Here is a 22414-nt window from a genome sequence, read left to right as displayed (position 1 = left end):
TTTGGGAGGCACTTCTGTGTTCTTAGTAGAGAAACTCTGGATGTGGCTGCCTTTGAGTGAAAGGCAGGAAAATTCAGGATGGTGTAGCTATTTAGAAAATGGGTAGGACCTGAGACTCCTTTCTAAAGAGCTTCAAGTTGGCTATAAGCCTCCGAGGCAGCCCTGAGGGGAGGCTGGTCCTGTTGAGCTTTGAAATGTTGAGCTCCTTTGCTGTCCCACAGAGCACCTGTGTTGCCAGTCTGTCTGCTCAATACCATGTCTGTCCTCATTACCCACAGATAACTGCAGTGACCTGAACTCAGAACTGCAGAGGGTGCTGACCGGGCTGGAGAGCGTTGTCTGCGGCAGGAAGAAGAGCAGCTGCAGCCTCTCGGTGGCAGAGGTGGACAGGCACATCGAGCAGCTCACCACCGCCAGCGAGCACTGCGACTTGGCTATTAAGGTGGGCCTCCCTCAACCCGCTGCCAGGTGGTCTCCGATTATGTGAGGGGAGTGGTCAGAACCCACTCTTGAGGCATGTTTGTCTCAAATACCTGTTGGGGATGTTTCAGTGACAGCCATGCTAGAAATTGGGCCAGGAGGTAGAAGCAGGGGCCCTACAAATCTTTGCTTGGCTGAATGACTTTGGAAAAAAGCCATTATATTGACAGTCAAGATCTCTGGCTTTTCTATAAAAGAGATGATGTGCTTAGAAATGATTAGATTACTAGCACCCAGCCACATCATTTTAGCATGGTTCATGACAGAGCACTTGTAAGTGTACCAGGGAAGTTTTATTGGAGCTTTAAGGCCTCAAGGACACGATTTCATGAGTTAACAATCTGTGTTGCTGACCAAGGGGAAGGTTCAGCACCTGACTGAGTCATCCCATCCCCTGCACAATGCAGCTGGGTCTCAGCCACACCTCTGACATGTTTTCATCTTCCTACTGAAGAAGGAGCAGGTGAGGGGAATCTGCTGCATCTGCACAAAGTCATCCTGAACAATGGGAAAGACAAGTCCAGCTGATCCCGGGCCTCAAGTGTCTTTATATTACTTCACTATAGCTTAGGGACCTAGGCCTAGCAATTTAGATATAGAAGTCTGGGAGGATCTTATACAAAGGAACAATCTAGACCCAAGTTTCTGTCAACGAGAACCCTCCATTTCCCCCAAAGAACTGTGTTGTCTCAAGGTACAGCATGGTGTCTGTTTATAACACAGCTGCTTTCTCTCTCTTTCATCTCAGTTGGAAATATATAGGTGAGGTGGGGTTGGGGATGAGGAGAAGCTATCACTGGTGTTTCTTGTCTGGAGTGTTCCAGGCTCCACATTAGATGGCAATGTCATCTTGGGTACTAGCTCTAGCCTCCACATTGAGAGGAAAAGAGGAGGCCAGGGACTTCTACCAACTAGCAAGGGACATAGCAGGGCCTGGAGCATAGCCAACTAGGATAAGAGTCTTGAATTTGAAAGGAGAAACAAAGCAGATCATGAGGAACGTGGCAGCAGGATTTGGGTACCTGTGTTCCTCAGGGAACCAGTGTGAGCCTCTGAGGGTGGCTCCTAGGGGGTTTAGTATTTGAAATCTGTTTCTCATCATGTCTCTTCTTGGCCTTTTGCAACTGCCTTGTAATTCTCCCTTCTGTTTAGAAATCAACTGGCCTCTGCTTCCTTTCACAAAGGATAATACATGTGAATGAATAGTTTCTGAGAGCAAGCAGAATAAATTCTTTTTTTCTTTTCTAATTTTATGTATCTTTCTTCTCCACTAATGCTGTTGTAAATGAATTTTTAATAACCCTTCAAGTACGATAAGAGATTCTCTCTTTTTTCTTTCTTTTTATTTTTAATATACTTTAGTTCTTAGCTACCTTATTAATTAAATCCCCGCTGTCTGAGAAACCTCCACAATGAGCTTCCTCTTTTCTGTGTCACTGAGGTTTATTTTTGACTTTCACATCTTGGGACTGAACCTCATTTGCACCATCTGAATTCTTATGTGGCACTGAAAGTGGGAAAGGTTGAGGTGACCTGTTTTATTGCTGAGCTGGCACACAGGAAGCCTGTAATTTAGGAAACTTCCAATTAGATTTTGCATGCAGCTTGCCACCTCACGTTTGTCATCACATCCCCCGGATCAGTAATTGTCCTGCTTCCTGGTTGCACATTTGCCAACTCTGGAACTCAAGTGAAGGAGATAAATGGTTGCATGTTTGTGGCGGTTAGCACCATGCTGACTTAAACACCAGAAAGGGACAGTGTTTCCCTAACTCTGGGGATGGCAGAGTAACCCAGATCATGACCCAGGCAAGCGAGACAGCCTCATCTGAAACTGGAGAGAAGACCATGGTGAAGGGGTGTCTCTGGTCACCATCCCCATGTGCAATGAAGTGGCTCTAAGCCCCCTTCTTTGGGTTCAGTGGCTCCTGTGCAGCCTGTGTTCTTCCCATCCCGTTTCTCCAAGATAGCGAACATGACTTTTCTTTGTGGCCATGTTTTGCAGACAGTTGAAGAGATCGAAGGGGTGCTTGGCCGGGACCTGTACCCCAACCTGGCTGAAGAGCGGTCCCGGTGGGAGAAGGAGCTGGCTGGGCTGAGGGAAGAGAACGAGAGCCTAACTGCTATGCTGTGCAGCAAAGAGGAGGAGCTCAACCGGACCAAGGCCACCATGAATGCCATCCGGGAAGAGCGCGACCGGCTCCGGAGGAGGGTGAGCACCACAGCCAGCTCAGTGTGGCCTGTCCCAGCCATGGGGCTGAGAGGAGTGGGCATATACAGCCAAGGGCAGCCCCAAATTTTCATGGATTCTCAGTCTTTGGAATCACCAGCCTTTCCTGGTTATGAAGCCATTCTAGAAAGTAGTTTTAAGATGCTAAGATATAGAGATAAGATTTTTTTAAAACACCTTTTTCTGGAATCCTAAATCTAAATAGATGATAAAATTAGAGCAGTTTTCCTCAAACTACTCTCCTGGGTATGCACAACTTCTCCAAGCTCCATTAAAAGGTGCTTCTTTTAATATAGTCTAGGAGGTGGAGGTGGGGCTGTGGCTCAGTGGTGCAGTGCTTGTCTGGCACATGTAAGGCTCTGGGTTCAATCCTCAGCACCTCATAAAAATAAATAAATAAAATAAAGGTATTGTGTCCATTTACAACTAAAAAGATTTTTTAAAAGATAGTCTAATAATATTTTTATAATTTGAAAAAATATAGAATTTTCCCTTTTCAATTTTTTCTACAAAGTTTTCTTTAACTTCTTAGTATCTGTTGTCACTTATGGCTAAATCGAATGTGAAATGTCCCGTTTTCTAGCATAAACTTATTAAAGTTAAAATAACCATATAGATATGTGTGTGTATGTATCTGTACATGTGTGTCTGTATGTGTATTTGTGTATGCATATCTGTGGGTGTGTATACACATGAGAGTGTGTGTGTGTATTTGTGGGAGAGGGAGAGATAAATTGATTGATTTCTGTATTCACCCAAGGGCCTGCCTGCTCTAGTTTGAGAATTACTTTGCTGAAGACATATATCCCTTGCTGAAGGTACTGATGTTTCAGCATAGAAATGTTTTAGCATAGAATTGTTAAAGCATTCAGTTTTCTAAAGATGCCATTTTTACCCCGCAGGGACCCATAAGTACGTCTTTGCTTGGCTGTGAATTTTATCTGTGATTGGACTGGGGGTGAAGCAATGGATTCTTCAGTCAGAAACAATTCCCTCCGAATTTCACTTTGAATTACTAGACCTACTTTACTCTCTTTCTCAATCTAAGCAATATTAGGCTGTTACTTTCAAGTCATGCTCTGAATGGTAATTTTGCACATGAAGTAGAATGATGGGGGAAAATAAATCTAGTTGGTTTCGTCAACCTTCACCATTACTGTTTCTCTCTAACCTTTGGAGAACACCTTGGAAGTAACTTGTTCTTCAATAAGGTCAGGCATGTAAATGGTTTTGTTCTTAATCCACATGCAGATATTCTTGTTGTTTGAATATAGAAGAGATAACTATTGTTGAATATTACCAACACCATTCCTCTCCTCATTTATGCCTAATGTCATGATTAAAGAGCCAGCACTCCTACCTCTTATATCTGAACATCATTTATCTTAACTCTTGTGCATTAAGCGTATTTTCAGTACCCAGCTTTACCAAATGCCATTCTCCAAACTTGTATCAGCAGGTGTGAATCATCCTAGTCAGCAAAGGCTTTATCTGGGGAACTCGATGAAATTTACTTAGCACTAAGGCCTACGCCTCCTGTAATTTCCTGGGTTACCCCCTCTGATCTTTATGACTAATATCCTAATTAGGTATGTGCTTGCTTTTAGTGTGTGTATTCTGTTGATGCATGTTTTGTGAAGGAAATGTTGGTCTTAGATATAATTACATATTGTGGTTTACAATAAATTTCCTTCTCTAACTTGGGTTACTAAGATGCAGAATAGCTTTTGATTGTAGCAAAAAAAAAAAAAAAAAAGGCGCCAATATCCACCCCTCCAATGTTTTCTTCAACTTTGGAGGTCAGCATTAAGAACAGAACAGTGTGGAGGAATTTACATTGTGTACCAGAGCTCTGGAGCCACACTGCATGGGGTCATAGCCTGACCTGCAAAGTCCCTATGAGTCTAGCAAATTACCTAACTTCACTGGGCTTCAGTTTACTTTGCTATGAAGTGGGAATAGTAATAATACCCAATATAGGAAAATTATCTAATACTGATAAAATAGTTACACGGCGCCTGGCATATAGTAAATACTCAAAAAATTAGAATTAGTGGTAGTTGTTTGGGCTAGAATCCACATTTATATGTTGAATGGTGTGGAAAGTTTAGTTTCATGCCATCTTTTTGTTTATTTATTTTTAATAAGAATCTTTAGATGTTTGAAAAATTCTAACATGAACATTGATTATATTGTAAGTATATAGATGTGCACATGCACACGTTTCTTCACAAAATGTTTCTTCTGATTATGTTTACTTAAGTTTATGCCATTAATGTGGTTTTATATAAATTTACATAATTTGTAGTTCATTTACCTCCCAGTTATAAAACTTTAAGGAACTTGTGTCTTCAACTAGTAATGTCTTGTGGGATATGTATACTTACCCATGAATTAGATTTATTTCTAGGCAATTCAGGTTCTCAAAAGAATTTTCTAGATGCCTTTCAATGCTGGTTTACTAGACTTTAAGACCTGGAAGACTTCAACCACCCAGTATATTTCATTTCCCTGAGGGATCTACCTTTTGTGATTAGCATTATCTTTTGTTTGTCATGATGTGTAGGTTTGCAGAATAACTGAGCTACAATTCCATTTTCATCTCTGTGATTTTACATAGTTCATGGCTAGTTTACCTTTGCGCTTTGTAGCAGCTCTGAATCCATAGTTCATCAAAGTGGCCTGAAAATAATTGGGGCTTAGCTTTTTTTTTTTTTTTCCTTTGCCCACATTCATTTCATAGAATTTTAACTGACCAGATCGATAGGATTGATGCTCCCCACCCCCCCAACTATAATTAAACAAAGTGCTCTCTGTAGGTCTTCTGAGCCTTGTTCAAGATTTAATTAAATCAGATCTTTAATGTAGTCAATTAACAAATTGGACTATTTGGCAGAGCAGTAACTAAGAAACAACAGGCAGACAATTTTTATTATTGGTCCCAGTTCATTATTAAATGAAATAATAATTTATTTCTGAATGTTCTGTAATATAACCACTTATTTCCCCACACTTAAGGAAACAGACTTAATCCAGGCAAGGTGGAGTTAATTACTCTAGAAAGAAAGCACTTTGTTCTTCTTTCATTCATTTATGCACTTCATAAACATGGCTGGTCATGTCTGTGTCAGGCAGAGGTCTTAGAGTGATGGACAGAGCACCATGACTGGTTTAAGGGACGCTGGGGAGACAGCCAAGTCAAGAGGTCATAATGATGTATGCCGAGTGGTAGGGATGGTGAACACAGAGAGTGCCCTGGGAACTCATAGGAGGGACGTCAATAACAGGGCCCAGCTTCTCCCTACTGCATCCATTTTTTCACCTAAATTGTTTAGGCTAACTTCTATATAGCCAAAATTATCCAGGGCTTTTCCTATTCTGTTTGGCAAAGCAAACTTGATGTGACCATAGGCTTGTGAACCCATGTCTCATGGAATCATGGACTTGGACATAAATAGGCCACACAAGTCCCTTCTGAGACTTTGTAGATACTCTTCAGCAAGTTCTAAATGTTCATAGTATAAGGTGGTGGTAACAGTTCCTTCCTTGTTCCCTGTTCTCTTCCTGGGACTTCTCAGCATGTCTGAGGATGAGTTCCATCTGCCTTTCCATGGGGTCTGGCTTCTGCTGTGACTCTGGGTTAACATCACAATGAATTCAAGAGACTACACACACACTTTTTAAAACCAAATAAAAGTTACCCTAATCTGAAATTTCCTCCTAACTTTCCCCATCTCCCCTTAAAATCTTATAAAAATATTTCATGTTTGTTATATTAACTTGACTCCCCAAAGATTTTAGTTGGGAATGGGAGGCTCCAGTTCCCACTGGTGATAAGGAACCAGTCATTCTTGATATCTAAATACAAGATTGTATTTATGAAACATTGCATTGATAGACCTACATAATAAAAATGGAAGCACCTGGTTCACACAGTTTCTTAAAGTATAAGCAAGGACTCCAGACTCTGCATATTTAAATATTTGCCATTTGGCTTCACAGCCAGAAAAGGGACAAGCAAAATTCCATAGAGCTTCAGAGCCCCTTTCCTTCCCTGTCACCTCATCTCCTTTAATAGAAAGTAGCATCAAATTTCTGGCAATGGAACCTCTTTGGGGAACAGGAAGCTGGGAAAGGAGATGACAGGAAAGGTGTAAGTATGAAGGGAGAAATTTCCTCCACACCTTGTCTCTCTCTCCGCACTTTTTTTTTTCCATAAGCTTTTCAAAGTACTGATTCTGTCATTTACTCCTGTGGGTCACTTTTATGTCTGTGATTATGTCAGGAGAGATGATGGGCTGCACTATCTGCCCACAGTCGTCCTCATGTAGCAGAGGTCCTTGTGCTGAGGGGCGCTGAGGGGTGCTCAGCGATGCTCTGCTCAGCCAGGTGTGCGGTACATGGTCAAGCACTTGTCCCAGGAACTCAGCAGCTAAGGCTGTTTATGGAGCATCCTCTCTATGATGCCAGGGTTCTCCAGAGATCCTGATCACTGGAGCCAATGGCTGAAACTTAACTAGATCTAAACACCAATTCTAATCCACCTTCAGTATCTCCAAGGACACATGTTGATTAGAGGCCATATCAGAGGAGATGAAAAAGAGAATCTGAACTAAAACAAAGGGGCTACTTAATGTGATTATCTAGGACTCTATTATGTGCTTTTTCTGTAACATCTACAGTCCACCCTCACTAGAAGTGTTACAGTGCCAAATTGATGTGCCCTGAGTAGAATTTGTCTATACTGGAAGCAGCCATTTGCTCTGTCCACATTGTTTCCTGTTATATGCTAACTCAGTATGTCTGAGATATTTTTAACTAAAAATCAGTGACAGTGAAGATATTTCCAGCAGTGAACTGTTGTGACCTTAGGTAGGTTAAATACAGGCTCATCTGCTTTACCTTGGAAACTCTTACAGACTCCTGAAAACTCTTCCCATTTCACTTCCCTCCCTCATACTCTTCCCACAACAGGTGTATATGAAGAAAGACAGAATCATATAGTTACTATGTATTTACATGTAAATATATATTTACTATGTATTTATATGTGGGTATGTGCAAATATTTAAAATAAACCAGAACAACATAAACCAATGTCATAATAATAGTTATGCAAGGGACAAGTACCTAGGAGTGTAGGTCAAAGGGGATTTGAACTTTCCTGTAATGTTTTTTTAAGTGTTAAGTGAATACGTTTATATAGTTGTATAACTTTTAATATAGAAATATATATATAGATAAATAGTCAGGACACTAATATGTCAGTGTATTAACAGAGGCTAAATCTAGGCAGTGAAAGGATATGATTGCTCCCCCATCTCCCCCCTTTTATTGCTGGTACTAGGGATCGTAACTAGGGCTTCATGAATACAAGGCAAGCACTCTACCACTGAGCCACATTCCAACTCTGCTTTTTCTCTTGTTCATACTCTTCTTTAATTTTAAAGTTTAACAAACCAAAAATGAAGTATGACCAGACATGGTGGCACACGCCTATAATCCCAGTGATTCCAGAGGATAAGGCTGGATGATCACAAGTTTGAGGTCCCAGCCTCAGCAACTTAGTGAGACCCTGTTGCAAAATAAACAATAAGAAGGGCTATAGGTGTAGCTTGGTGGTAAATCGCCCCAGTATAAAATCTCCAGTGGGTCAAATGTCCAGTACTTAAAAAAAAATGATGTATGGATTATGGAGAATGATCTATACCTTTCAACTTTAACAGTTTGATATTCATGAACCAGTAAAATTGTTTTCTCTTTTGTTCATTAGGGAACATTTGTTCATTTCTTATTGGTTTCATCTTTTCTTAGGAATATCTTTATATGATGAGACAGAGCCTGTGATATTAGCTAGGTTCAAATTCATGAAAGATTCATACAAACCAGCCCTAATCTGGCCCAGTGAGAGGGAGCCCAGAGGGAGAGGGTGTGGCTCCAGTGGCCCCACCCAGCCTCAGTATGGGGGCGTCAGGTGGCTCTCCTATTGTATGGCTAGTAGATTAGGCAGGATAAAACTGACTCTGCCGTACTGATTAGCTTCCATATCTCAGTGGTATGACACTTATTTCCTTGTTTGCACCATTGTCCAGGATGGGACTGGGGACAGGTACACATCTCTGCTCCACATGTTCACTCAGGAGCCCAGGTTGTTGGCTGCCCGGCACCTAAGACCACACCTGAAAGGTCTTACCCTAGTGCTTCAAGGCTTCTGCTCATTGCCTTTGGGCCAGAACTAGACTGATGGCTTCACCTAATTTTAAAGGGACTGAGACCCACAGATGGGCACATGGATATTTGTTGAGAAATAAATGTTCTGACACAGTTGAACTATTTGCTTTGATTATGATACCAGAGATGCTTGATAGAAATCAGAGACCCTGCCAGACACGGTAGCTCACACCTATAATCCTAGTGACTCAGGAGGATGGTGAGTTAGAAGCCAACCTGGGCAACTTAGACCATGTCTCTAAATAGACGAATGGATTAAAAAAAAAAAATGTGGCATTTATACACAATGGAGTATTACTCTGCATTAAAAAATGACAAAATCATAGAATTTGCAGGGAAATGGATGGCATTAGAGCAGATTATGCTAAGTGAAGCTAGCCAATCCCTAAAAAACAAATGCCAAATGTCTTCTTTGATATAAGGAGAGTAACTAAGAACAGAGTAGGGACGAAGAGCATGAGAAGAAGATTAACATTAAACAGGGATGAGAGGTGGGAGGGAAAGGGAGAGAGAAGGGAAATTGCATGGAAATGGAAGGAGACCCTCAGGGTTATACAAAATTACATACAAGAGGAGGTGAGGGGAAAGGGAAAAATAATACAAGGGGGAGAAATGAATAACAGTAGAGGGGGTAGAGAGAGAAGAGGGGAGGGGAGGGGAGGGGAGGGGAGATAGTAGAGGATAGGAAAGGCAGCAGAATACAACAGACACTAGTATGGCAATATGTAAATCAATGGATGTGTAACTGATGTGATTCTGCAATCTGTATACGGGGTAAAAATGGGAGTTCATAACCCACTTGAATCAAAGTGTGAAATATGATATATCAAGAACTATGTAATGTTTTGAACAACCAACAATAAAAATTAAAAATAAATAAATAAATAAATAAAATAAAAGGGCTTGGGATATAGCCAAGTGACAGAACACTTGTCTAGCACATGCAGGGCCCTGGGTTCAAGCTACAGTACTGCAAAACATCAGTCAATCAATCAGTCAGAACCAGGAAAACAGGCGTTCTCACATATCAGTCTTATCCATCTTGTACTGACTTTAAATTTCGGCTTCCGAGTCCTTGGTGAGCTCTTTCAGGGAATACATGCCCAGGTCCCTACCACAAGCCACTGAACCAGTAACCAGGGTGTGGGCTCCAGCACACTCCCATCCCAGCTGGTCTCCATGAAAGGGAAAGGTAGTGTCCTCCAGTTCCCCACTGGATGTGGGCCAAGAGCCTCTCCAGTTGTCCCTTCTGTCTCCCTCTCTAGGGCAGTGAAAGAGAACCAAGGCCTTTCTGTTACTGCCTGGCCTGCTCCTTTGGGACCCACAGGCTAGCATTTGGGAACCTATACCCAAGTGACACCCTGCTGTGTAGAATCTATCCTGCCCACTTAACAGTGTCGCCTGACTAGAGTGGGAGAGTGGGTCCAGCAGGGCACAAGCCTCAGGGGGCTGCAAAAACCAGGAGGCACAGCCTGGCACAGCACCAAGCTCCCCACTCACCCGGTGCAGAACAGGTGTTCTGGGAGCTAGTTACCAACACGAACTCAGTAGGTTTATTTTTAATACTACATTAATCGTGTTGATAACATTAACATCCTTTGAACATTTTCAGGCTGAACAAACCCTCTCACGCTAAAAATATACACTTCTAAGGGCAAAGCAGGACTCAGTGCCTAAATTATAACACTAAACATTTTCAAGCACTTACTTGCTATGGGCAACGATTGATGCACATTTCCTTTAGTCTGTACCAAAGTCCTGATGTGTAACCATTTTAGAGATGGAGATGCCAAGTCCCACGGAAGTTTTAACACTCTTGCCTGGGTCTGTGTTAGTATTAGCTCTTGGTATCAGAATTTAGATGCTGGTAGCCTTATTATGGGATGCAGTTTTCACTGTTCTGTTGTTTGGACGCTTTTCTGTGTTCTCTTCTCCCTCTTCCTCATTCTATCCCTTCCATGCAGACTAGCCGTTAGGCAACCATCCTGTTATAGTAACACAGCTGTCTGGTTCCATAGAGCTCCGCAGATCCCCTTCCTGGCATTCTAAGACTGGGAAGTGAAGGCACAGTGAGCACATTCCAGGAAGGAGCTATCTAGGCATGGCTTCAACTTGATTCAAGTCCAGCGAAGCGTGTGTTCTCTGTAGGATGAGGAAGCTCTAAGTAGGACTCAAGGCAGAGAATCCTCAGAGCTGTGGTTCTTTCACCTCCTCTGGGAACTGTTTCCTGGTACCCTAAGAGGGCTTTACCTCACCTTTGCCATGAGGTCACTATTCTAGTTGTTGACACCAGTGTTTGCTTCTCCATCTCTGGCTTCTCCATCCTGTGAGACTGCTTAAGGCTCATCTTGGCCACAGAGGAAGTGGCTTGATTCCGTTTGTTGGGAGCTGTTAAGGAATGAGGAAGACAGCCATGTGCTGACCTTTTCCCTGAAGCTGCCATCTTGATATGGGATCCAGGTAGCGTAGTGGGCTATAGACCAAGAGAAAGCAATGCACCTGTCAAACCTACAGGGGGTGAAATGCTGCTCTCCTTCTCCTGTTGCAACCCATTGACAACTGCCATGAACAATGAAACACCGCTTTCCCGAAACACCATGTAGATTAGATTTATGAGAACAAGTACATTTTTTTTTTGTATTTGATTCTGATTTCTCCTTTATTTGGGGACTCTAAGAAATATCATATGAGATCTCTATTAGGAGGTCGGTTCTCTACAAAATACCACAAACCAGGAGGAGAGAGCTTTCCAAGAACCGCATAGGAACAAACTGCCTTTAAACTCATTAAGTGGAGCTTTTCTGGACTAGTGATTCTTACCCCTCTATAGCATGAATCTGCTCTTCACAATCGGCTCCATTACACGTGGAAATTATGAATTACAACCTAATTGCCTGAAATTACAGTTACCTGGTGTGCACTGCTGCACATCGCCAGCGGAACAGACTCTGTCGTGGATGGGTAATAATAATGTCTCTGATCCCACTCAGGACCCCGTGCCACCTCTCATTCTTGCTTGTCACTCATCTGTGAACCACAGTCACAGATGACTTTATCAGCTTGCTCCGTCGCCTTGTCTCTGCTCCTCCAATGGTCCTGGAAGATGGAAGCGCCCACAGAGCTGCCCAGTCATATACTTGCCCCAGGCTCACAGTTTTGGGGGAGGCTCCTGCCATTTCAGAAACCAGTTATGTGCACAGGACCCTGGGTGTTTGGCAGCCCTAACACCAAATCCCTAATCCCACTTTCTATCTGTGCCTAATCTTCAGGCTCCTGGCTCTGGGCTCCCAGCTCCTGTCTTCCTGCTTACTTTCTTTTTCATATTTTATTTTAATGTGGCCCTGGGGCAAGGGCAGAGAGATAAGTTAATTATATCCCTCAGTTAAAGGAATACTCATAGGTCTGGCCAAGGTCCCTCTTTGAATTTATTTATTGCTTTTATTACTCATTCTCTTTCCCCCATTTTTTTGTGTGCACTTGTAAGATATGTGGTGTTTTGTGTGTTGTTTTTAATTTGCAGAAATGTTCCTGGGCTAAGGCCCTCTCTTTGTTCTCCTTGGCACTCTAATGGTTGATTTGTCTGTATTGCTGCATGAACATCTAGCCTGATGTGAATAAGGGCTTCTAGTGTGACCAGCCATCAAATCAGATGGCTTCCTTCTCCTGCAACCACAGACAGCATCCTAGGGTGTGGTCAATTTCATGTGCCCCTTCTGGTCCATGGGCAGGTCTCTGGATTCCATCCATGTCCAAGAGTGAGCTTGCTGAACCCTAGGGTATGTGTATTCTTGATTTGACCAAGTCCTACCAGTGGCTTTCTGGCTTGGCTCATCAGTCTCTTGCTCAGCAGTGGCATAAGAGGGTATCTCCTGCCCCTACGTTCCTGCTGATTCTGATGCTTACCTTGGTTTATTTCATCCTGTTGTTCTCTGGTTTAATTTCTTGAGCATGTATCCTTGGGAAGTTCTTAATGTTAGCAAAGATCTAAGGGTGATAAATTCTTTTTTTCTTGGTGGTGGGGGGTGGTAGTACTAGGGATTAAACCACTGAGCCACATCCCCAGCCCTTTTGTGTAATTTATTTAGAGACAGGGTCTCACTGAGTTGCTTAGGGCCTTGCCAAGTTGTTGAGGCTGACTTTGAACTTATGATTCTCCTACCCCAGCCTCCCATGCCACTGGGATTACAGGCGTGCACCATCGTGCCTGGCTGGGTAATAAATTCTTAATCTTTGACAGTCTTTATTTTTACCCACCCCCTCCTTTTTTAACCTTTATGTTTTATTACAGTTTTTAAAAACTGATATAAAAACAAAAAAAAAGTATATTTTTATATGCTAAGATGTGATGCTTCAATACATAGGTATATTGTGTAATATTAAGTCAGGGTAAACATCTGTCTCTGTAAACGTCATTTCTTCATGGTGAAAAGATTTGAAATCATTTCTTTTTTTTGAAATGTTCAGTACAGTCTTATCTATAGTCACTCTTCTGAACAGTAGCACAGCAGAACTTTTGTTCCTGTGACTTAGTACCCATGATTAGCCCTTCCTTATCGCTCTCTCCTTGCCTCCCTCCTGTCCCCAGCCTCTGATAACCACCATTTATTGCAGAGGCTGTCCTATCTCCAAGGCTTGTCCTTAGCACCTTTGTGGAAGGATGGGCTTATTTGTAGGCTCTCTGTTTTTTGTTCCATTGGTCTGTGTGTCTGTTTTTAGGACAATACCATGCTATTTTGACTACCACAGCTTTGTAGTGTGTGTATTTTGAAGTCAGGTAGTTTCATTCTTTTCACCCAAGTTTACTTTGTTTGTTCAGGAATCTTTTATTGTGTGTGGTTTTATATAAATTTTATGATTGTTATTCTAGTCCTGTGAAGACTGTCTCTGATATTTTGATAAGGATTACTCTGAGTATATAGATTCCCTCCTCTCCACTCTCCCCACCTCTGGGAGCCACCATTCCACTCTGAACTTCTATGAGATCAGATTTTTTAGGTCCACACATGACGGTTGCCTACATTCTTGAGAGTTATATCCTTTGCTGCAGATGTGGTAATAAATTGTCACAAACTTAGTGACTTCTTATCTTATGGTTCCAGAGGTCAGAAGTCTAAAATGTGTCACTTTTGCTAAAATCCAGGTGTAGGCAGGACTGCCTCCCTTTGGAGGCGTGAGGGGAGGGTCTGCCTCCCCACCTTCCCTGAATCCAGAGGCAGCCGCTTCTTTGACTGCCCCTCCCTCTCTTCAAAGCCAGCAGCATAGCATTTGAAAACTCCGTTCGGCACTGTGTTTCTCTTCTCCCAGGCCCTCGTGAGGACTGAGCCCACCTGGGTAATCCAGAACCATCTCCCCATCTCAAAGTCTGTTTGCTGTGGAAGGTGATATATTTCCAGGTCTCAGGGATTAGTACGAGGACTCCTTGGGGGCCATTATTCAGCCTCCTACACTAACAGTAGTCTAGCTAGGTGTTAGATTTTGTGGTGACAAGTTTTTTTTTTTAGCAACATTCAACAGATTTTCTCAAGACTAACCATCAGTCTCTGTTGGAGGCGTTGGCCAAGCAGTATTGAACAGAACAGACCTACTCTTTATGAAAATTATACTTTTTATTTCTAAGCATCCTAAATGTATCTATTGTGATGTCCTTTACAGTTTGCTGTTTCTTCTTCTGGGGTGAATTCATCTCTTGCCTTAGGTGGCTGACTCTGGTTTTATCTTCCTCTCTCTGCAGTGGTCTTTCTGTGTCTGGAAGCTTTGTGGTCCTGGGTCCCCAGTCTTGGGAAGCAGAAGTCGCCTAAGTTACCTAATGATAACTGGGCAATTTACAAATTAAGTTTCCAAGGCAGTAGGTGGCCTAGCAAAACCCAGATCAGTTTTCTGTGTTAATGGATAAGTCTGCAATGTCTAGAGAATATTCATTTGGATGACACACCCAACTGTGCCACAGGTCTGCAGTTTTGTTTCTTAGAGTTTTCTCCTCTGCACAACCCAGAGATGCCTTCTGGCTTTATAGGAGGCACTTTCAACCCACTTTTCAGACAGGACCGGACTGGAAAGCTCCAGGCTTTATTTGGGGAAGGGCGTGGTGCTCAGGGGCACTGCCTGGCTTGCAGGAGCCCACCTCCATCTGCAGCCCCTCCCCATCAACACCCCCTCTGCCTCAGCAGCTGGCGCAGCACTCCCCCTCCCCCGCCAACCTTTCTAGCTTCAGTTCTCTCTCCTGGCACCTGGAGATTTCACTGTCTTTCTTTTAACCTTGGCAATGAATTCCCCTCTCATTGTTCCTTTTTTTAAATGCAGCATTTCTGTGCATTTTTAATAGGAGGAGTGCCTGTTGACTTTCTCAGCGAAAGCTGTCATTCGCTGGGAATTTTCAGTTCTGTGTACAGTTACAGAACCGCAACCTCTGAAAACCTGTTTGCAGCCCTGCTTCTCTGCTTTTTGTCCTTCATGGCATCTGCCAAAGCGGAATCCAAACCCTGCCGTCCTCCTGGGTAGATTGGGCGCCTCCCTTTGTGTACATCACAGAATTTTTTCATTCTGTTTCCTCCATGGGTGCTGGAGTCTTCCTTCCAGTTGGCCTTTAAGAAATGTGCCCAGGTCTTGTTTCTGCTAATGCCCAAAGCATGTTCTTTTCTCTGTTATGGTATTAATCCTTTTAAAAATTTATTCTTTACTGTGGTTTTAATGAGGTCTCTGGCGTTTGAAGAAAACGTGCATTTACTCAATCTGCCATCCAGAATGAAAGAGCCCAGCCAGATCTCAGTTTTGCTGTGTAAGCTTGCTTTTTACTTTTTTTCTGTTTCTCTTTTTGGCCCTAGGTCAGCTAGCTTCCTTTGTCATCATACCTGACACCTGCTAATTCTCTCCCTTATGCTTAGCAGAAAAAAAAGAAAAGCCATCAGATGGGGTGTTTCCTATTCTTTTTTTTTTTTAAAGAGAGAGAGAGAGAGAAATTTTTAATATTTATTTTTTAGTTTTCGGCGGACACAACATCTTTGTTTGTATGTGGTGCTGAGGATCCAACCCGGGCCGCACACATGCCAGCTGAGCGCGCTACCGCTTGAGCCACATCCCCAGCCCTGTTTCCTATTCTCTATTTCCTATTGTTTCCTATTGTCCTGTGCAGGGCAAACTCACCCTCCTTATTGCCCCCTTTCCTGTCCTCCACTGACCCTCTACTTCTGCCAGCTATGCACGGGCCACTGCCCTACCCCACTGCCTGGGCCTTAGCCATAACCAGATTTCCTAAGTCTGTAAGTTCAGCTCTGATCCCCTTCCTTCAGGCTTATGTATCTAATTGTCAGCTGAAGGTCCTCACTCACATCCCCTGGGTTACCTCAAATTCAACATGTCCAAAGCTGACATCTTCAATTCTCTCTGAAAAAAATCAGCTCCTTCTTATGTTTTACCCTGTGCTGAGTAGAACCATGATCCATTCAGTCACCCAGTGGCAGGTTTGGGTGGTTGTTTTACCTCTTTGAATATTCCTAGAACTGTATTGACAGATAACAGCGACAACTAGCCATGCACAACTATTTAAATTTGAACTTAATTAAGTGAAGTTTAAAATTCAGTACCTTGGGTACAGTAGGCATGCTACAAGTGCTCGGTGGCCTCCTGTGTCTGGTGGCTACAATAGCGGACAGTGCCACTGTACTTTCCTGTCGTGACAGAAAGTTCTGTCTGGAAGAGAAGAATCTCAGCTTTGTACTCTACCAGGTTCCGGTGTATGGAACAGGGTAACTTCGGTGTGTCCAGCCAGGCGCTGGAGTGTGTTTGGCTATCTTTATCCCACTTCACTGTCTGTCTGAGCCCTCGTTGTTTCTCACCTGAACCATTAGTAATGCTCTCACCAACTTTTCCCTCCTCACTCCAGTTTTTCCTTTACTCATCAAGTGATTCTTATAAAATCCATAAAGAAATACCAAGAAGAAGCAGAGTTCTGGCCTCTTACTGTCATTTCCTTACTTGAGCTCTCCAGAGTCCCCGCCCCCATCTTTTCCTTTTTACTTGCTTATTGAAGGCTGCTCAGCCTTCAAGAGGGGATCTCACCTTTGCTGCAGGTAAGGCAGACTCCTCATCTGCACTGCCACCCCCTTGTTGGTAGCCTTTGCAGAGCCTTGTGATGTTTTGCTCAATTCCGAGCCCCTGGAAGATAAGAACCTCACTGTCTTCATACGCTACTAGAGTTCCCATGCTCTGTTCCAAGAGCAACCTCCATTTGTCTGGGTGGACGCCAGCTATGTAGTAACTTCAGGAGGAATGTGGCAACCTGGGTTAGGTCCTGTTGTTGAGGAACCCAACTGAGAAAGACCAAGAAGGGTGTTGAAGGGTCTTTCCATGAGTTTGAGCCCTACCTCAGGCTTGCCTTTATTCTTGGCTGTCCTCAGGTCTGGAATATGCTTGGCCATCTTTAATCCCACTCCACTGTCTAACTGTACGACATACATTTGATAGAGAAACGTATTTCCTTTAGTAAAAAACCTTCAATGAAAGATGGGTATATGAATTAATTACCACAAACATGGTAACTCAGATTTACAGGAAAATTTCTGAAGTCCAGAAGTTCAAAATTCAGGTGTTAGTGGCAGAGCCATGACATCTTAGGGTGAGCCCTAAGGCTCAGGGGAGAACCCTTTCTGCCTGTCCCAGCTTCTGGTAGCTCCTAGCATTCCCTGACTTGTGGCCTGTCCCTGGCTCCGTTTTCACATGACCTTCTTCCCTGTGTCTTGGTCTCCCACTCCTTCTCTTCTAAGGACACTAGTCATTAGATAGGGCCCACCAAATAAAAAAATGAGTTCAGCTAGAGATCCTTAATTATATCTGCAAAGACCCTGCTTTGAAATAAAGTCGCATTCACAGATACTGTGGGTTAGAATTTGGACATATCTTTTTTGGAAGACAAAATGCACTCAAGTGAGTGAGAAGGAAAGCCAGTGCTCTGAGAGCTACGTGCCTGTGCCTCTCCCAGGCTTTGCTGAGCTGACTCAGCAAATTGACCGTAGCCTTGGATTCTGTGTATTTATTCATGTAAGTTCATTGAGATCCCCACCCCCAAATCAAGAGGGGGAGGAGGCCATCTAACCATCCAGCAGCTGTCTTTCCAGCAGAGGCTTACTAAACTCCCTCCAGCTGAACCCCCCACTCCACTGCCTTACAATTATCATCAAATAATAAAGCGTAGCCCCAAATAAGCATGTTTATCATTCTTTAGGGTTTTCAGAACATTCCCTGGCTCCAGAGCTTTTAAAGTAAAAATGGACATTTAGATTTAGAAATTATTTTATTTGGCACACCATGCCAAGCGGCCACAAACATTGTCTCTGCACCAATAGAACGTAAGTGCCTCTCTTGTTTTAATTTTCACTGTCTACATTTTCCACAATGAATATGATTCATATGATGTTGTGATTAGAAGAAATGTTTTTAAAACATAGTTTCAGGGGCAGGGCATGGTGGCACACTCCTGTAATCCCAGCGACCTGGGAGGTTGAGGCAGGAGGATTTCGAGTTCAAAGCCAGCCTCGACAACTTAGTAAGGCCCTAAGCAACATAGTGAGACCCTGTCTTAAAATAAAATACAAAAAGGGCTGGGATGTGGCTCAGTGATTGAGTGCCCCTGGGTTCGATCGCCAGTACAAAAAAAAAAAAAAGTTTCAATGAAATTTTTATGAATAGTGCCGGACCATTTGTATTTAAAAATAAATAAAATAAATGAGTAGGCCTCTTGGGATTCTGAGGACAGGCCACTGATGGTTTTGTGTACAATTCAGACACAATTTAGGTTTTGGAGTGATGTTAACATTGTTAATTATTCAGGACCTCATCAGACTTTCACTGCAGTGGAAATTGAAATCCACAGTCTCCACCAGGGAGGTTTCTCCTGACAGGAACATGGGCTTTCTCCCTTCCTTTGCCATCTGGCATAATGAGACATCCACACTGACGCTGTTCTTTGGTTTGTCGGAGGCCCTCCCAGAACGTGCCCCGTGATCTCTCACCAGCAGTACAACTTGGCTTCGGCAGGATCCGTTTCTCTAGTGTGTGAGCTGCTTCGAGGTGGGTGGGTGCTACGTGTAGGGTGGTGAGGACGGCACACGCTGCCATCAACCCACATTCCCCGGGAGCCGGGGAGCAGTAGGCACTTTGGAGCTGTTTCACTATTGAGTGCAATTTGCTCCAGGGGAATTTCCCTATTTTGGCTTCTAATATGTTGATGAATTATTGAAATTTCAATTACTTTTGGTTCCCAAGTTAGCAGGGTGGAGCCATCCCAGACATTTAGAATGAAAAGCCTGGCAGTGGCTTCTAGTGAAGGGGGCTGTGTGCCTGTTCTCTGTCCTTGCCTGGAAGGGCTTTGGCAGCAGGGCTGACTCTGGGCTGCGAATCTATGAGACTAACGTGCCTTGTGGCTTTGGGGACCCCTTACAGTAGCAGCAGGCGGTGGCAGGATCCTTGGGGAGTTCATTAGATATACAAATTCCTGGCTTCATTCAGTGCTACTAAACCTGAATCCTGGTGGGCTGGGGGATCTGGAATCTTTGTTTTAACAAGCCTTCTAGGGCATTCTGGCACATCATAAAGTTCGGAAGCTCTTCTTTAAATGTCCTAGTGCTCATTCCTCCAGGCGGGTCTGGTCTCCATTCATTCGTGATGGCCCCTGGGTCCTGGAGTCAGTTTGCACTTTAAGATAAAGACTCGTAGTAAAATGTGATCAAGGTGATTCGAATGACTGATTTCTAGCAACTCTCTCTGCTTATTTGGAACCCTTTTTCCCTTGGAAATCACAGAGCTATCTCCATAGAGAAGTGGGACATGGATATTTGAATTCTGTGCAGATAAATGTATATCTTAAATGTAATACAAAGAGCCTGGGGTTTCTTTTTTATAATGAAGGGCTATTTAGATATTCCTTCCCACTGTTTCAGGGATGGTCCCATTTCAAGTCACTTGGGGGAAGCTGCTGGTGCCATCCCTGTCCCTTCATCTTACCCTAACCTCCCTCCCAGCACATAAAATCTTCAAAACCACACATCCCCCATAACTTTCAGTTCTTCAAACACCGCACATCACCCAACCCTGGGCCCCTGTGCAAGCTGGGCTATCCTCACCCTCATCCCCCTGATGCTACCCCCAAACCAGCCTCTTACTTGTTCATCTGTGAGACTCGCCTCAAGCCCGCTGTCTGTCCTTCTTATGCTCTCCGGGGGACATCAGGTGGAATTGCTTTCTCCCCTTTCCTGCTGCCTGTAACCCTCAAGGTCAGGGTTTCTAGCACTCAGGTGCTCTTGTGCAGAGATCATTTGTCTCTCCCCTCCTCTAGGGTCTCAGTTGGATGAGAGTGAAGATTTTATCCCAAGTCCTTTCTCTGCAGCACCCAGCACAGCTTTAGGCACTTGAATCTCTGCATGAATAAACATGCCCTAAAGCTGGGCACTGTTAGAAGCTTTCAGCATCGTAGATAACATAGTTGCTTGTAAAGAACAGATGACTGTCAGTGGCAGGTCCAGTTGAGGATACAGTGACTTAGGTGAACTTAGCTGATTTAGTATTACAGTGAAGCTGATCCCTTAATGTAAAGGAAAGCCTTGCCATCGGCCCATCTGGCTCTTTTATTCTTCGGCCAGGGAAACCGCCAGTCCCGTCTAAAGTAATTTTGGTTTCAGGTTCGAGAGCTTCAGACTAGACTGCAGAGCGTTCAGGCTGCAGGTCCCTCCAGCCCTGGCCGCCTCACTTCTGCCAACCGCCCGATTAACCCTAGCACTGGAGAGCTGAGCACCAGCAGCAGCAGCAATGACATTCCAATTGCCAAGGTGAGCTCCTGGGGATGGACTGATGGTGGGAACACCTCCCCTTATCTAAAAGTCCCAGCCCCCTCCTAGTGCCACTGTGAAGGCTTTCCCTTAGTTCAGCTGGCCCAGGAGCTTCCCCTGGGACTATGCATAGGCCTCCCGCGTGGAGCTGCAGGGAGAGATAACCTGCTAATAGTTTTAAGTTTCTTTTGACTACAACCTGGAGGCCAGCTCTCATTAATCAGCCAGCTGGAGAATGTCACAGCTGACAAGTCATTGCAAACAGTGAGATGTTTTGTCAAGTGCTACAATACTTCACAGTGGAGGGACAGTTACTCCCAGAGGACTAAGGTTCAGCCCAGCAGGGACTCTGAATGAGCTAATGATCTGCCCCCTCATGGACCACCAGCTTTGACAGCAAAAAAAAAAAAAAAAAAAGGCATCACAGCGGGCAGGCGTTTGGAGAAGGTGTCCCACTTGTCCTCTGCCACAGTCCCCCAGCTCCTATGTTGCATCTGTTACAGAAAGACTATTCAAAGATGCTTGTCCTCTTGCCTGGTAGCCCTCCCACTCTCCCTAGTAACATTGGCCCTCAAATTTAGCAAGTTGGGTGAAACAGAAGTGATTTTGTCCCCAGGGGATATTTTGGATGGTCACAGCTGGAATGCTACTGGCATCTTGTGGCTAGAGGTCAGAGATGCTGCTAAATATCCTACAATACACAGAACACATCCCCCCACCCCCAACAAAGAATTATCTAACCCAAAATATCAGTAGTGCTGAGGTTGAGAAGCCAGGGTTAAGTTGGTGGTAGAAGAATTGGACAAGGGAGTTATTTTTATGACATTATCAATTTAATTGACGTGGTTAAACCATGGTCCCGTGTATATGTGATGGTGACAGTGGATCAAGGAGTGATGTGTGCTTTTCTGATGAATGTTTTCTTCTGTAAGATTGCAGAGAGGGTGAAGCTGTCAAAGACAAGATCTGAGTCCTCCTCGTCGGATCGGCCAGTGCTGGGCTCAGAAATCAGCAGCATAGGGGTGAGTGTGGCTGAGAAGCAGGTGCCTAAGAGCTGCATAGACAACGTCTCCTGGATGGCTGAACTTCTGCAGTTCACTTCCAATAAACTGGTTAATGATAATAATAAATCATACCTGGTTTCTTTCCACGGGGTCAAATTAAAATGTATAGTGGTTTTCACGTGGTGAATTACTTCTTCAGCTTTTAAGGGAAATTCCCCCCCCCACACCCCCTGCTTGAAACCATTTAGAAAGAAAACATTTGGGTATAGTTCCTGGTAATGTCAATGAAAGTCTTGAAGTATCTGTTTTCCATCGCCCTGTCCCCCAGAGACCAAGGGAGTCATGAAACTCAAAAGAACTGTGCCTTTTGCACATCCCTCTTGAAGGGAATGTGCTCTCCAGTGAGGATGAAGCCGCCTTTGAAGTGTGGCCAGTGCTAGAGCAGAGTCCCCAGTGGGAACACCACCCGCTGGAGTGTAAGAGCTGAGCCATGGTGACAAGGGAGTAGTTTCAGTTCCCTAAGGGGTATCTTACAGGATTGGACATGAGGCCCGAGAGTGGGCTGTTTGATCCTCAGGAGTGGAGAGCTCCTGGAAAGGGCTTTTAAAAGACCCTAATTTGAAATTTTTCACTAAGCAAAATGGCAGCTTCAT

General features: G+C 43.8%; 1 protein-coding gene across 2 annotated transcripts in view; it reads left to right on the top strand.

The window, feature by feature from the left end:
* The window catches only part of Mcc (MCC regulator of WNT signaling pathway), a 264056-nt gene that overhangs the window by 185407 nt on the left and 56235 nt on the right, over nucleotides 1–22414 (top strand). For both annotated transcript variants that reach the window (XM_027941081.2, XM_071612192.1), the window contains exons 5-8: nucleotides 279–442; nucleotides 2486–2692; nucleotides 20611–20757; nucleotides 21690–21779. In XM_027941081.2, the coding sequence (XP_027796882.1) occupies nucleotides 279–442; nucleotides 2486–2692; nucleotides 20611–20757; nucleotides 21690–21779 (608 nt within the window). The remainder of the gene's footprint in view (nucleotides 1–278; nucleotides 443–2485; nucleotides 2693–20610; nucleotides 20758–21689; nucleotides 21780–22414) is intronic.

Source organism: Marmota flaviventris, chromosome 5 (assembly GCF_047511675.1).
Source record: "Marmota flaviventris isolate mMarFla1 chromosome 5, mMarFla1.hap1, whole genome shotgun sequence".
In the NCBI taxonomy this organism is placed as follows: domain Eukaryota; kingdom Metazoa; phylum Chordata; class Mammalia; order Rodentia; family Sciuridae; genus Marmota; species Marmota flaviventris.
The sequence above is the reverse complement of the archived record's forward strand: the minus strand, read 5'-3'. Positions and strand labels throughout refer to the sequence as shown.